The following is a 15794-nucleotide window of genomic DNA, read 5'->3' on the forward strand; positions in this document are numbered from 1 at the left end:
ACAACAACAACAAAAAAGTTCTTTAAAAAGAAAGATTTAGAGCCCCAAACCCATCATTTTCTTTCTATAACCTCTACTTGGTCATAAGCACCAAGCTCACCCTTCCGTCCATAAAGTTACCGTTTCCATCAACTTCCCAGTGCTGTGTTTCCACAAAAGCACCTGCTTTAGTCAGTGCCTCATCTCAAGCAAACACAGGCGATTGTTTACTTCTGCCTACAAAAACCCTAACCTTGAGTGTCCATTTCCTGGGACCCCTCTTGACGCCCAGTACCATATCAGTGGGTCCACACACACAAAAACAAAACAGAAACCAGCCTTGATATGATACCTCAGTCGGTTAGAGCATCGTCCCAAAATGCAGAGGATGCCAGTTTGATCTTTGGTCAGGGTGCATACAGGAACATCTGTCTCTTTCCTGCTCTCTCCTTCCACCCTCTCTAAAATCAATCAATCAAACAAACAAACAAACAAACAAACAAAAGAACAAACAGACCCAGAAACCGCACTACAGATTTCAAATGGGATTAAGTCAGGGACTTGGTTATGCAAGCTTTGCAAGGCTCAGAGAGCAAATGTGGGGTGTTGCAGAAACAGAGATCAATACTTTCAGGAAGCTGCTACCACCCACAGGGTTGGGAGAGTCAACAGGAAGAGGTGGGTGACACCAGAATCCTGGGGCCAACAGGAGGGTGCAGCAAGGCTGATAGGAGTGTTCTTAGCTGCCGGCCTCAACTCTGAAGACCTGTGAGCTACCGTCTTCAGAGCCAGCTTCGCTGGGCTGGCATCAGAGTCCACAGACTAAGGCTCAGCCAGTGTTTGGTGATCTCTAGCCTGTTCTTCTGGTGCGGCCACCAGTCCTCGTCTGGGTGCTTCAGGCCTTGGCATCTCAGTGGTTCCTTCTGCAAGGAATGCCCGAGCCCTCCGCAGCCCTACCTGTGAGCCTGCAGCCTTCTAGGTGCTCAGCAAATGTGGAAAGGAAGCCAGACAGTCGGGGAGGGGGGCAAAGGTGGTGTAATGGGGGGCACATAGTTGGGGGCTGAGGGTGTTATATTGAGTGGGACACTCAAATCCATGGTGACATAATACATTTAATTTTTTATTTTATTTATTTTATTTATTCATTTTTTAGAGAGGAGAGAGAGAGAAGGGGGTTGGAGCTGGAAGCATCAACTCCTATATGTGCCTTGACCAATGCATTTAAAATTTTAATAAAAATAAAAAATAAGTAAAAAAAGGAAGCCCGGCCTGACCTGTGATGGCGCAGTGGACAAAGCGTCGACCTGGAAATGCTGAGGTTGCTGGTTCGAAACCCTGGGCTTGCCTGGTCAAGGCACATATGGGAGTTGATGCTTCCAGCTCCTCCCCCTCCTCTCTCTCTCCCTCTCTGTCTCTGTCTCTCTCTCTCTCTCTCCTCTCTAAAAATGAATAAATAAAATATTAAAAAAAAAGGAAGCCCACCACCCCTCTCTACCCCTCATCCCTACCATCTGGCTACCTCATTGCTCATCCTCTGCTGAGACCAACCCGGCAGTGGGCATGCACGAAAGGAAGGCGCTGCGAGACCTAAGAAAAAACACACACAAGACACAGCATAGAGAAAAGATGGGTCCAGGGTACTCCCAGCCTCTAGGACTGAGAATCCAGATCTCTGCAGCCTCATCATATTTATTCGTGTCTTTGCTCATCAAGCAAATTAACCTAGAATGGATTTAGGTGCAGAAAAGGGTGCAGGAAAAGGCTCTAGGGATCAGCTGCTTCCTTTAAACAATCTTAGTGCTTGCAGGGGCAGTGTTCTAGCCCCTGCAGGACTTGGCGTGCTGAAGTCTGCACAAAAGACTTGTCTCAGGACCACAGTCTAATTCCCGGCCATTTTCCTACAGTCCTGCCTCAGAGCCTTTGCATTGACTCTTCCCTCTGCCTGGAATGCTCCTCCAACAATTGTTGTTAGGGCTCAGTCTCCTGGCCTCATGATGCTCTCTGATTCCCATGTTCTCGGGATTTATGTACCTTCCAGAGCCAAACTTCTGCCTTCTCTATTTCCCCTGGGCTCCCTGTGGGCAGGGCCCAGGTCCACACTGTTCCACTGTCTTCTTTGTGTCATACACACAGGAGGTGGTTGGTAAACGCTCATGGAATGAACGGACAATGAGGAAGACAAGTCAGGTGGGAGGTGAGAGCTGAGAGGTTTCCACAGGCCTGGAATCGGCTGGTGACCTGGAGCCTGGACACCCAGGGTGGGGACCAGAACTTCAGGGGTGGGATGAAAGTACTTCCTCAGAGGTCCAGAGTGAGGAGACCGTGTGCTCACCCCTCCCGTTCTATCACATCAAGCTGTGCTGTAGGAAGACAGGGAGGCCATGAAGAGAGGGGAAGGAGGTCTGGCCTCTTAGCAGGGGCTACAGCCACACGAGTGAACAGGGCAGCTCAGACAAATGTTCACAACCTGAGCACTGGCCCAGGGCCCGCGCCAGAAGGACAGGTCTGAACTGAGTATCATGTGTGCAAATTTGATTATAAACCCACAGTGGGTCACACGGTGCAGAATTAACCAGTGATGAAGAAGGAACTACAGCTCTGGGAAGAGCTAGGATTGGCCTCCAGGAAGCTGTGTGATGCCACCTGTTGTAGACTCCAAGTGGCAAAAAGGCTTAGCAAAAAGCTAAGTTCTCCCTCCTCCACATCCACATTGGCTATGATGCTGAGTATTTGCATCCACTTCACTTGCTTGCTTAAGTTGCAGGAAGCAATTTCCATGCCCTTCCTTTTACTCTTTGTTTGTTCAGATGTTGGTTGATTTCCCTTATGCATGGTGGAGGGATTCCTGTTTATGCCTTGGGAGAGTTCCTGTTTTTGCCTCAGATGTGTAACTTTGTATCAAGGATTTCCTTATTTGCATACGGCTATATAATAAAGCAAACTGGGGCTATGGGGCGCTTGGATATTGCCATCAGTATTGAAGAGGCCTCCTGATTCCCATCCTTTTTTCTCAGTGAGTCTGTTTTCTTAATTCCACACTGTTCTCCCTCAAGACCTAGAATTACAAGCCATGCTGGTCTCCGGCAGCCACCTATGGGAAATCCAGATGCAGGTGAATCCCACCTGTGCTGGGGTATAATGAGAAGGGGACAGCTGGGCTCCTCAGTGGACCCAGGCCCCTGCCCATGCCATCTCAGCTACCCTGTGGACAGCAAGGCTCAGTGTTTCCTTGTAGAAAAGGATCCCACCCTGGGCTTGTCTGGTCAAGGCACAAATGTAAGTTGATGCCTCCTGCTCCTCTCCCTTTCTCTCTAATCTCTAAAATGAATAAATTTATGACCTTGGCCGGTTGGCTCAGTGGTAGAGCATAGGCCCAGCGTGTGGAAGTCCGGGTTTGATTCCCAGCCAGGGCAAACAGGAGAAATGCCCATCTGCTTCTCTACCCTTTCCTCTCCTTTTTCTCTCTTCCCCTCCCACAGCCAAGGCTCCATTGGAGCATAGTTGGCCCGGGCACTGAGGATAGCTCCACGGCCTCTGCCTCAGGCGCTAGAATGGTCCAGGTGGGCAGAGCATCGCCCCCTGGAGGGCATGCTGGGTGGATCCCACTCAGGTGCATGCAGGAGTCTGTCTCTCTGCCTCCCCTGCTTCTCACTTCAGAAAAATTAAAAAGTAATAATAATAAAATAAAAATGAATAATTAAAAAAATTTTTAAAGAAAAAGATCCCAGTGCAGTTTGGCTTTTGGCTTTTGGGAGAAGATGAGAGACCACGTAGAGAGGAAGGTGTCCATCTAGCCTCATTTTCTTCACATCTAACACAGGCGTGATGGCGATACTACATACGCCTCAGCCTGTGCATGTAGAACACAGCAAACACCACAGTAGGTGATGCCCATTAATTTATTTAATTTATTTTATTACTTCTTATTTGATCATAATTATTCATAAGCAAACCATCAATTTTAATACCCATTTATTATTATTATATATATATTATTTTTTTTTTTTGTATTTTTCTGAAGTTGGAAACGGGGAGGCAGTCAGACAGACTCCCGCATGCACCTGACCGGGATCCACCCAGCATACCCACCAGGGGGTGATGCTCTGCCCATCTGGGGCATCGCTCTGTTGTGACTAGAGCCATTCTAGCACCTGAGGCAGAGGCCATAGAGCCATCCCCAGTGCCCAGGCCAATTTTGCTCCAATGGAGCCTCGGCTGCGGGAGGGGAAGAGAGAGACAGAGAGAAATGAGGGGCGGAGGGATGGAGAAGCAGATGGGCGCTTCTCCTGTGTGCCCTGGCCGAGAATCGAACCCAGGACTCCTGCACGCCAGGCCGACGCTCTACCACTGAGCAAACCGGCCAGGGCTAGATAGATATATTATTTATTTTCACTTATTTTTATTGTTTGAGAGAGATGCGGAGAGAGATTAGAAGCATCAACTCGTAGTTGTGTCATTTTAGTTGTTCATCGATTGCTTCTCATACATGCCTTGACTGGGGGGCTCAAGACAAGCCAGTGACCCCTTGCTCAAGCCAGCAACCATGATCCTATTGCTATGATCCCACACTCAAGCTGGTGACCTCAGGGTTTCGAACCCAGAACCTCAGCATCCCAGGCTGATGCTCTATCCACTGTACCACCACTGGTCAGGCTATTTTCATTTATTTTTAATATTTAGTATTTATTATTTATATTATTCATTTGACTTTTTTTAAACTATAAGATAATTCACTCTTTCAAATAAACAAGGAAAAGAAGAACTTTTTTTTTTTTTTTTTTTGTATTTTTCTGAAGCAGGAAACGGGGAGAGACAGTCAGACAGACTCCCGCATGCGCCCGACCGGGATCCACCCGGCACGCCCACCAGGGGCGATGCTCTGCCCACCAGGGGGCGATGCTCTGCCCTTCCGGAGCATCGCTCTGCCGCGACCAGAGCCACTCTAGTGCCTGGGGCAGAGGCCAAGGAGCCATCCCCAGCGCCCGGGCCATCTTTGCTCCAATGGAGCCTTGGCTGCGGGAGGGGAAGAGAGAGACAGAGAGGAAGGAGGGGGTGGGGTGGAGAAGCAAATGGGCGCTTCTCCTATGTGCCCTGGTCGGAAATCGAACCCGGGTCCCCCGCGCGCCAGGCCGACGCTCTACCGCTGAGCCAACCGGCCAGGGCCAGAACTTTTTTTTTTTTCTGAAGTGAGAAGCAGGAAGGCAGAGAGACAGACTCCTGCATGCACCTGACTGGAATCCACCCGGCATGCCCACTAGGTAGCGATGCTCTGCCCATCTGGGGCGTTGCTCCGTTGCAACCGAGCAATTCTAGTGCCTGAGGCAGAGCTCATGGGAGCCGTCCTCAGAGCCCGGGCCAACCTTGCTCCAATGGAGCCTCAGCTGTGGGAGGGGAAGAGAGAGACAGAGAGAAAGGAGAGGAGAGAGGGGGAAGGGTAAAGAAGCAGATGGGCACTTCTCCTGTGTGCCCTGGCCGGAAATCGAACCTGGAACTTCCACATGTTGGGCCGACGCTCTACCGCTGAGCAATCCAGCCAGGGCCAAGAACAATTTTTTTTTTTAAGTTGGAAACGGGGAGGCAGTCAGACAGACTCCCGCATGCGCCCAACTGGGATCCAACCGGCATGCCCACCAGGGGGCGATGCTCTGCCCATCTGGGGCATTCCTCTACCACAACCAGAACCATTCTAGCGCCTGAGGCAGAGGCCATAGAGCCATCCTCAGTGCCCGGGCCAACCTTGCTCCAATGGAGCCTTGGCTGCAGGAGGGGAAGAGAGAGACAGAGAGGAAGGAGAGGGGGAGGGGTGGAGAAGCAGATGGGCACTTCCCCTGTGTGCCCTGGCTAGGAATTGAACCCGGAACTCCTGCACACCAGGCAGATGCTCATTTGTTATTTATTACGTTTATTCATAATATTTAGTATTATTTCTACTATTAGTAATGTTATTTCTTATCATTCTATTTAATTTTTCATTTTGTGTTTAATTTTTTTTTTCAGAGACAGAGAGAGTCAGAGAGAGGGATAGACAGGGACAGACAGACAGGAACAGAGAAAGATGAGAAGCATCAATCATCAGTTTTTCATTGCAAAACCTTAGTTGTTCATTGATTGATTTCTCATATGTGCCTTGACCGTGGGCCTTCAGTAGACTAATAACCCCTTGCTTGAGCCAGCGAGCTTGGGTCCAAGCTGGTGAACTTGCTCAAATCAGATGAGCCCGTGCTCAAGCTGGTGAGCTCGGGGTCTCGAACCTGGGTCTCTGCATCCGAGTTCGATGCTCTATCCACTGCGCCACCGCCTGGTCAGGTTGTTTAAATTTATTTGATGTTATTTATTATGTTATTTGTTTTCATAATTATTTTCAATTATTTAAATTATTAATTTAAATAAATCTATTGATTTTATTTGCTATTGTTCATTATTTTAATATTAATATTTAAATAATCATTTTCTTTCTTTTTTATTTTTTAAGTGAGAGAGTGACAAACGGGGACAGACAAGCAGGAAGGAAGAGAGATGAGAAGCATCAACTCATAGTTGTGGCACCTTAGTTGTTCATTGATGGCTTTCTCTTATGTGCCTTGATGGGCAAGCCTGGGGTTTCCAACTGGCGACCTCAGCATGTATTTATTCCCTGTGCCACCAAAGGTCAGGCTGTACTTATCATCATTGTCATTATTGCTGAGGTTCCTGAATCCTGAAGCCACTGGGGTTTGCCCTTGTCATCACCCTCTGAAACCCAAACACACACACACACACACACACACACACACACACACACTCTTGCCTTCTGGGAAGGATAAACAGAAGTAAGAGGTCAGTGTCCCTGTCCGCCCCCTGCCGCCCTCACTGGGGCTTTATTATCTCAGACACTCGCCAGGCTGGAGCGAGACTTACCACCATGTCCCTGCCGGTGGCCTTCCTGCTGCTGTGCGGTGAGGAATCCTGGGCCTGGGTTCTCTGGGGGGTGGTAGAGTGGGAAGGGATGCCTCACAAGTGTATTTCCTCAGGTCTCTTCCTGAGCCCAGTGGCAGAGGCAGCCACATGTGAGTCAAGGACATGGCTGGTCTAGGGGTGGTGGGTGCACGTGGGACTTGGAGAAGGTGAATGCATGCGCATGGGCTCTGGTGGTGTCCGTGGAGCCCGGGACTGGTGGTGGGCACACCTATGAGGTGTCCGTGTCCTTGTGCCTGAAGCTGACCCCTAGCCCCGCACAGATTTTGAGACGCGGCCGGACCTGTGGGCAGACGCCAAATCACTGCTGGAACCCTGGGCCAACCTGACCTTGACATGCCGGGCCCCCCTGCCCACCGTGGATTTTCACCTGTTCAAGGATGGGGTGCTCTGGAAACAGGTGAACCTTGATGCACCCACCACGGAGCACCAGTTCCTGCTGGGAGCAGTGACAGGGGACACCCGCGGCCTCTACCGCTGCCGCTATAACATGGGCAGCACATGGACCCAGCTGAGCAACCTGGTGGAGGTGACTGGGGCAGGTGAGCCCAGATGAGGGGGGTGCTGGAGAGGCCTTCCTGCCTCCACTCCTCACTCTCCTTGCCCTCTTCCACTGCCCTCCACCCCCACCCCAAGTGGCTAGGTAGCTTTGGAAAAGTCACCTGACATCTCCAAGCCTCAGTTTCTCCATCTGTAAAATGAAGGAGTAATTTTTGTACAGGCCCCAGGAGGTTGTGAGGAAAACAAAACTGAGTTCCCGCCCTGACCGGATAGCTTGGTGGGTTAGAGCACCACCAGAAGCGCAGAGGTTGCCAGTTCGATTCCTGTGTCAAGGCACATACAGGAATGGACTGATGTTCCTGCCTCTCTCTCTCTCCTTCTTCCTCTTTCGCTGAAATCAATAAAGAAAAATATTTTAAATAAAACCAAAAAAACCTGAGTTCAGGGCAGGCCTGGCACACAACAGGGACCGGAACATGTTTTATGTCCCTGTTTCTCTCTGGGTACCTCACATTTTCTTTTTTTGTGTGACAGAGACAGAGAGAGAGAGACAGAGAGAGGGACAGATAGGGACAGACAGACAGGAAGGGAGAGACATTAGAAGCATCAATTCTTTGTTGCGGCACCTCAGTTTCTCATTGATTGCTTTCTCATATGTGGCTTGACTGGGAGGCTAGAGCAGAGCCAGTGATCCCTTGCTCAAGCCAGCGACCTTGGGCTTCAAGCCACTGACCTTGGGCTCAAGCTGGTGACCTCAGAGTTTTGAACCTGGGTCCTCCGCATCCCAGTCCAAGGCTATATCTACTGCACCTGGTCAGTCTCTTTCTCTTTAAAAAAAATTTTTTTTTGGTTTTCTTTTTTTAATTATTATTATAAGGACAGAGATAGAGAAAATCAGAGAGAGGGATAGAGATGAGAAGCATCAATCAACAGTTTTTCATCGCGACATCTTAGTTGTTCATTGATTGCTTTCTCATATGTGCCTTGACCGTGGGCCTTCAGCAGACCGAGTAATCCCTTGCTCGAGCCAGCAACCTTGGGTCCAAGCTGGTGAGCTTTTTGCTCAAGCCAGATGAGCCCGCGCTCAAGCTGGCAAGCTCGGGGTCTCGAACCTGGGTCCTCGGCATCCTAGTCTGACACTCTATCCACTGTGCCACTGCCTGGTCAGGCTCTTTCTAAAATTTTTATTTATTGACCACACACACACACACACACACACCTTGATTTGTTGTCCCACTTATGCATTCATTGGTTGATTCCCGTATGTGCCCTGACCGGGGACACATCGTAACCTTGGTGTATCAGGACAATGTTACAATGTTCTGATCCACTGAGCTCTCTGGCTAGAGCCCCCTCACATTTTCATGAGTGTGGTGGTCCAGGTCCGGCTGGGCCACCTTGTCTCCTAAATCATGCCAACTATCAACCTTGCTCCACCAGCAGAGACCCTGCCCCCACCCCAGCTCTCAAGCAAACCAGTGTCCTGGATCGCGCGGGGCCTGAACACGGTCCTGCTGTGCAGAGGGGGACTTCGGGGTGTGACCTTCCTGCTGAGGCGGAAAGGTGATGACCAGTTTCTGGAGTTGGCTGAGGCCCCTAATGACGTGGAGGTCACCTTCCCAGTCCACCAGGCAGGCAACTACACTTGTAGCTACCAGACCCATGCAACAGGCACCCCCTCGGAGCCCAGTGCCACCGTGATCATTGAGGAACCAGGTGCGTGTATGGACCGTCTGGAGGGCTTCCTGGGGGAGGAAGTTCCTGGAGCACAGAACTGCCTTCACCTTGATCCCTAACCCTGAATACCCCTGCCCAGGACAGGGTCTGAGCACAGGGCTGCTGTGCCCATGTTGCTGTGCCCTGGGGAGGCCAGAGGTCTGGAGGCTGGGCTTTCTCAGGGAACAGGGTGTCCGGGAATTCCACCACCCCAGCTACCCTCCCTGCCTTGTAGCTGTGTTGCCACCACCAAAGCTAGGTGACAGAGGAGAGTCAGACATGGCCATGGTCCTGCCCCTGGGTGGACGAGCCTCCATCCGCTGCGTGGCACCCCTGGACGGCATGGAATTCCAGCTGCGGCACGGCAACAAAGAGCTGCTAGTACCCAGGTGGAGCACCTACCCGGACAGAACCGTCTTTGAAATGAAGGAGCTAGCCCCAAAGGACAGCGGCCTCTACACCTGCCGCTACCGCCCGCTTGGGGAGCACATGCCCTGGTCCGCGGACAGTGAACCCGTGGAGCTGCTGGTGATCGATGGTGAGATTGGGGCTGTACCCTGAGGAGCAGGGGAGACACCCAGGGAAGGTCCCCTTGGGACTGTATGCAGGGCTCTGGGTTAGGCCCAGTCCCGACGAATGCTCCCAGCCTTGGTTTCCCAAATTGAGGAGACAATGAGCTCAGCAACCTCGAGGCTCCGCAAGAATAATTTCATCCACGCTCCAAGGTGGCACAGGCCGGGCAGAGACAGGCCCGTACCTGGGACACCCAGCCCTCGGCTACAGGCGGGCGCAGAGGCCTGCCTGGAGAGGGTGGCAGGGCCCGGAGACGCAGGACCTACCTGTCCAGGACGCACACAGGGAGCGTCAACCCGAGAAAGGTCCCCGCAGGGCTGAGCGGACGGCCCGAGCTCGATGACAAAACACGACCTCCTCCCGCCACCCACACCCCTCAGAGACGCTGCCCGCGCCGGAGCTCTCTGCGGAGCCGGCGACCCTGCGCCCCGCGCCAGGCGCGCTGGTGCAGCTACGGTGCCGCGCGCCCCGGACTGGCCTGCGCATCGCCCTTGTGCGCGAAGACGCGGAGAGGCGCCAGGTGCTCGGTCTCCAGAGCCCCGCGGACGCCGAGGCCCGATTCGAACTGCACGACGTCTCGCGGATGGACTCCTCCAACTACAGCTGCGTCTACGTGGACACCGCGGCGCCCTTCGCGGGCTCGGCGCCCAGCGCGCGCCTGGAGCTGCGCGTGGACGGTAAGCAGGCAGGGCCTTCTCTCGCCCGGTTGCACACCAATGAAGGTGCCCACCTTTCCTTGGTTGCCAACGCCGTGTGTTCTGGGCCTTCGTCCTGACCACATTGACGACATCTTAGTCGTTGTCCGCAGTCCTGGGGATGTCTCGCATTGAGGATATTTCCCTGGGACGTGGGTGCGTAAGCTGCTGAAATCCCTCATGGCTTTGCGCCCACCGGTACCTCAGTTTCCCCATGGTGTCTTAATCTTAGCTTCACGCCTACCTGGGCCCCTGCTCACGGGGTGGAGGGTTAATGTGTAATCCTCTAAACCCTCGCTGTCCCTGGGATCTTGTTTGTTCCTCTGAGTTCCTCATCAAGGTCCCCACGGGCAGTGGCCATTGGTGCCCAGGGACCGCCTCCCGACCTTTGGCTGGGCCGTGGACGCTGGGCGCTTGGCAGAAAATACCATTTCCCTTGATCATGTCGTCCTTCCCCTCATCTGAGGCCCTGAGTGCCACATGAGGGGACCTCAAAAAATCACAGATCAGGGCCCAAGGCCTAAGGGACTTGACGGGTCCTGGGGAATGGGGTGACCCGGGGTCACAGACGGTTACAGTGAACAGGTACAGGGCAGTGTTCAAGGTGTGAGGGCAGCTGTCTCCATTCAGGTCAAGAAAAGTTTGACAGGTGTGAAGGCCAGAGGCCAGCAGGCCTGGGCTTTAGTGGAGGGGGGTATGGAAGGGGTGTAGGGGCAGCTGCAAGAAAGTGAGGTACTTACTTGCCTGGCTCTGTGCTCCACCCAGGACCCCTCCCCAGGCCGCAGCTCCGGCCCCTGTGGAGTGGGGCAGTGAGTCCCGGCCACGACGCTGTTCTGCGCTGCGAAAGCCACGTGCCCTACTTCACCTTGGAGCTGCTGCGAGCAGGTGAAGTAGTCGATACTAAGGTTCATCCTTCAACGGACCTTGAGCTCACCTACGTTGGACCCCAACATGCCGGCAACTATACCTGCCGCTACCGCACCAGGTGGCCCATGTCCTTTGTGTCTGAGCTCAGCGACCCGGTGGAGCTGCAGGTGGCAGGTGAAGTTCCCCTAGGTTCTGAGGGCTGGGTCACACACTCTTTTGCTCAGACTGTGCCCTCTGCTGGGAGTGCCCTTCTCTACGCCTGTTCCCGGCACATTGGTTACTGTGCCTAGTGTCTGCTGGGTTTGGTGGAGAATTTGCATGCAGGGAGACAACACGTTCAAAAGCCCTGGGGCAGAGAATGGCTTGGTCTGCTGCAGCACCATAGGGAGGCCTGGGCACGGGTAGAGGTGTCTTGACTGGCAGCCGACTAAGCTGCTTCCCTCTTGTGGTTGCCTCAGCGAGGTCTGCCTTGATTTGCAAACAGGGTGCCTCCCTCCCCTGTCATTTCTTGTTTGTTCAATTCCATCTAGGTTGACCCAGCTGCAGACCCAGAGTGCTGAGGGGTATCCTGGTTCAGTCTGGCTCAAATCCTTCTTGCTGCAACTAAAGGCTGGACTCCCCCTGGGGGTTAGAACGGTTCTTCTTAATTTCTCCTAGGAATTAATAAATGTGACAACAAACTTTAAAATGTGTCTTTTGCTAGTAGTGGCAGCCCTGCTGCAGGGGCTGGGTGCTTGAAGCTGAGGGAAGTGGGCTGGATCCTGTGTCCCGAACATGGACGAGCTCCGGGTTGGTTCCTCAGGATAAAGGAACAGAGGATTGGCTCCTGGGCCCACCTTTGAAGACCCGATATTTCATTGGCTCAGTGATAGAGTGTCGGCCCAGTCCCGAGTTCGATTCCTGGCCAGGGCACACAGAAGTGCTCATCTGCTTCTCCATCATTCCTTCTCACCATCCTCTCTCTTCCCCTCCCACAGCCAAGGCTCCATTGGAGCAAAGTTGGCCCTGGGGGCTGAGGATGGCTCCATGGCCTCTGTCTTAGGTGTTAGAATGGCTCTGGCTGCAGTGGAACAATGGCCCAGATGGGCAGAGCATCACCCCCTGGTGGGCATGCCGGGTGGATCCTGGTTGGATGCATGCGGGAGTCTGTCTCTCTGCCTACCGGCTTCTCACTTCAGAAAAAAAAAAAAAAGACCCAGTACTTCCACCACAATGCCCTCCTCCCCAGACTGCTGGGCCCCAGCCAATGTGCGCTGGTAGCTTGAGGTGACACACACCCAACCCCATCTTGACCAAGTCAGTCCCCACACAGGAGGCAGTTCAGAGCAGCTCCATTTTGTAGCTCTGTCCTCTCATCTGAGTAGCCACCAGGGGATGGTGCTCAAGGCCAGGTCTCCCACATGGGAGCTTGAAGCTGTGGAAAGGGTGGGACTCTTTTTACTTCACTGTTCCAGATTGAGTGAGATCTTGATCTGTCCTACTGCCCCATCCAACATCCTCCTGAACCCTTGCCCAGCCCCTGCCTGGAGTATGGCTCTCCAGACACTGGCATACAGTTGAGTGTATATATTTGTATTATCAACTAATACTTGATAAACTGTGTTTGCAAGGAATTGGCCTATTTCATCCATGTAGTCCAATATTCTTGTATTTTTTGAGTAGGATCTGTAGTGATGTCACCTCTTTCATGCCTGATATTATGTTCTACACCACCCTTCCTCCTCCTCTCTGCCAGTCTAACTGGGAGTTTATCCATTTTACTCATCTTAACAAAAAACGAACTTAGCTTTGTTCATTCTTTCTATTGTCTTTTTTTCTGCTTGCTCTCTACTTGTGTCATTACTATTTTACTTTTTTTTTTTTTTTGTATTTTTCTGAAGCTGGAAACAGGGAGGCAGTCAGACAGACTCCCGCATGCACCCGACCGGGATCCACCCGGCATGCCCACCAAGGGGCGATGCTCTGCCCATCTGGGGCATTGCTCTGTCGCAACCAGAGCCATTCTAGCACCTGAGGCAGAGGCCACAGAGCCATCCTCAGCGCCCTGGCCAACTTTGCTCCAATGGAGCCTTGGCTGCAGGAGGGGAAGAGAGAGACAGAGAGGAAGGAGAGGGGGAGGGGTGGAGAAACAGATGGGCACTTCTCCTGTGTGCCCTGGCCGGGAATTGAACCTGGGACTCCTGCACGCCAGGCCGACGCTCTACCACTGAGCCAACCGGCCAGGGCTCTCTTTACTTTTTTGAGAGAGAGGCAGGGAAAGAGAGACGGGACCATTGAACTCCTTCATGTGTCCTGACGGGGGAAATACAAACTGGCAACTTTCTTTCTTTTCTTTTTTTTTTTTTTTGTATTTTTCTGAAGCTGGAAACCGGGAGAGACAGTCAGACAGACTCCCTCATGCGCCCGACCGGGATCCACCCGGCACGCCCACCAGGGGGCGATGCTCTGCCCCTCCGGGGCGTCGCTCTGCTGCGACCAGAGCCACTCTAGTGCCTGGGGCAGAGGCCAAGGAGCCATCCCCAGCGCCCGGGCCATCTTTGCTCCAATGGAGCTTCAGCTGAGGGGAAGAGAGAGACAGAGAGGAAGGAGAGGGGGAGGGGTGGACAAGCAGATGGGCGCTTCTCCTGTGTGCCCTGGCCGGGAATCAAACCCAGGACTTCTGCATGCCAGGCTGACGCTCTACCACTGAGCCAACCGGCCAGGGCCAAACTGGCAACTTTCATGCTCTGCCGGGGACCAGCGCAGCTCCAAATAACAGTGCGGAATTGAGGAAACACACTTTATCAGAACAAAACCGATGGGACCAGGAGGACTCCTCAAACTGCCTGGCAGTATCTGAGTGCCTCATAGCCCCAGTTCACTTTATTATATAGACCTATGCAAATCAAGGACCCTGATACAAAGTTGCACATCAAAGGCTAAGACAGGAACTCTCCCAAGGCAAAACCAGGATACCTTAGTGAAATTTACAAACATCTGAAACAAAGAGTCAGAGGGCATGTATATTGCTTCCAGCAACCCAAGAAAGCAAGTGGAGTGGGTACAAATACTCAGCATCAAAGCCAAATATGGAGATGGAGGGGGGAGAACTTAGCCTTTTGCTAAGCCTTGATTCTGTAATGGCTTCCTGCCATTAACGATCCACAACACTGCTCTGTGATGATGTTCCTTTTTTTTTCCTTTTTAGTCAGAGGAGGGGAGGCAGATAGAATCCTGCAAATCTCTCAGCAACTGAGCTATTTTTTTTTAGCCCTTGAGGTGGAAGCCACTGAGCCATCCTTAGCACCCCCAGGCTCACTGACTTGAACCAATGGCTGTGGGGGGGGGGGGGAGAGAGAGAGAGAGAGAAATGAACGGGGGAGGGATGAAGAAGCAGATGGGTGCTTCTCCTGTGTGCTCTTGACTGGGAATCGAACCCAGGACATGCACACACTGGGCTGACACTCTATCACTGAGCAAACTGGCCAAGGCTATTTTTATTAACATTTTATTTGTTGATTTTACAGAGAGAGGAGGGGATGGAGCAAGAAGCATCAACTTATAGTTGCTTCACTTCAGTAGTTCATTGGTTGCCTGTCGTATGTGCATTGACCAGACAAGCCCAGGGCTTTGAACCAGAGACCTCAGCTTTCCTGGTCAACATGCTAGACACTCACCAGCACAGGTCAGGCTAAAAATTTTCTAATTTATTGGTTGATTTTAGACACACAGAAAGAAGCATTCATTTGCTGTTCCATTTAGTTGTGCATCCATTGGTCTTCTCTCACATGTACCCTGACCTGCAACCTTGGTGTTTTGGGATTGAATCTGCAACCTTGGTGTTTTGGGATGATGCTTTAAACAACTGAGCTACCTGGCCAGGGCCACATGCTATTCTCTCAGTACCAACTTTATTAAGGTTTATTTACATAAAGTAAAATACATCCCTTTCGAGTGTCTGCTGGAGTTTGATAAGCATAACTATGATCATAATCAAGAGCTCCATATCCAAATAGTTTGTGTGTGTACAATTCCACAAGTTTAAACACATGCCCTGTTAATGTCTGAAATTAATACTGCTCCACAGGCTTTCTTCAGCTTCATACCTGACTTGTTTTTTTTGTTTTTGTTTTTTTTATTTTTCTGAAGTTGGAAACGGGGAGGCAGTCAGACAGACTCCCGCATGTGCCCGACTGGGATCCACCCGGCACGCCCACCAGGGGGTGATGCTCTGCCCATCTGGGGCGTTGCACTGCTGCAACCAGAGCCATTCTAGCGCCTGAGGCAGAGGCCACAGAGCCATCCTCAGCGCCTGGGTCAACTTTGCTCCAATGGAGCCTTGGCTGCGGGAGGGGAAGAGAGAGACAGAGAGGAAGGAGAGAGGGAGGGATGGAGAAGCAGATGGGCGCTTCTCCTGTGTGCCCTGGCCGGGAATCGAACCCGGGACTTCTGCACACCAAGCCGACGCTCTACCACTGAGCCAACTGGCCAGGGCCCTGACTTGTATATCCTTTTGTATTCCTTTACTTT

The 15794-nt window shown here is 52.1% G+C and overlaps 2 protein-coding genes across 3 annotated transcripts in view; one reads left to right on the forward strand and one right to left on the reverse strand.

Moving 5' to 3' along the window:
* The first annotated feature begins 6763 nt into the window (after nucleotides 1-6763).
* Nucleotides 6764-11973, forward strand: A1BG (alpha-1-B glycoprotein). 2 transcript variants are annotated; one of them, XM_066270835.1, is made up of 8 exons: nucleotides 6764-6914; nucleotides 6990-7025; nucleotides 7197-7475; nucleotides 8878-9150; nucleotides 9386-9688; nucleotides 10104-10400; nucleotides 11184-11459; nucleotides 11816-11973. In XM_066270835.1, exons 1-8 carry the CDS (start codon nucleotides 6881-6883, stop codon nucleotides 11818-11820), a joined length of 1503 nt encoding a protein of 500 aa, XP_066126932.1. In that variant the 5' UTR covers nucleotides 6764-6880; the 3' UTR covers nucleotides 11821-11973. The 2 variants fall into 2 exon arrangements, with proteins under 2 accessions (XP_066126932.1, XP_066126931.1); XM_066270834.1 differs by having other exon boundaries at nucleotides 6765-6914; nucleotides 8875-9150.
* The window catches only part of ZNF544 (zinc finger protein 544), an 88257-nt gene continuing 81040 nt past the window's right edge, over nucleotides 8578-15794 (reverse strand). The window contains exon 6 of the transcript XR_010730536.1: nucleotides 8578-8605. The gene's annotated coding sequence lies outside the window, so the exon portion shown is untranslated. The remainder of the gene's footprint in view (nucleotides 8606-15794) is intronic.

Source organism: Saccopteryx bilineata, chromosome 3, assembly GCF_036850765.1.
Source record: "Saccopteryx bilineata isolate mSacBil1 chromosome 3, mSacBil1_pri_phased_curated, whole genome shotgun sequence".
Taxonomy (NCBI): Eukaryota; Metazoa; Chordata; class Mammalia; order Chiroptera; family Emballonuridae; genus Saccopteryx; species Saccopteryx bilineata.

Bases quoted from the DNA above. Each gene is read 5' to 3' on its own strand.
- A1BG (XM_066270834.1), top strand. From the start codon at position 6,881: ATGTCCCTGCCGGTGGCCTTCCTGCTGCTGTGCG. The intron at 6,915-6,989 runs GTGAGGAATCCT...GTATTTCCTCAG, and splicing joins GGCCTTCCTGCTGCTGTGCG to GTCTCTTCCTGAGCCCAGTG. The intron at 9,151-9,385 runs GTGCGTGTATGG...CCTGCCTTGTAG, and splicing joins CGTGATCATTGAGGAACCAG to CTGTGTTGCCACCACCAAAG.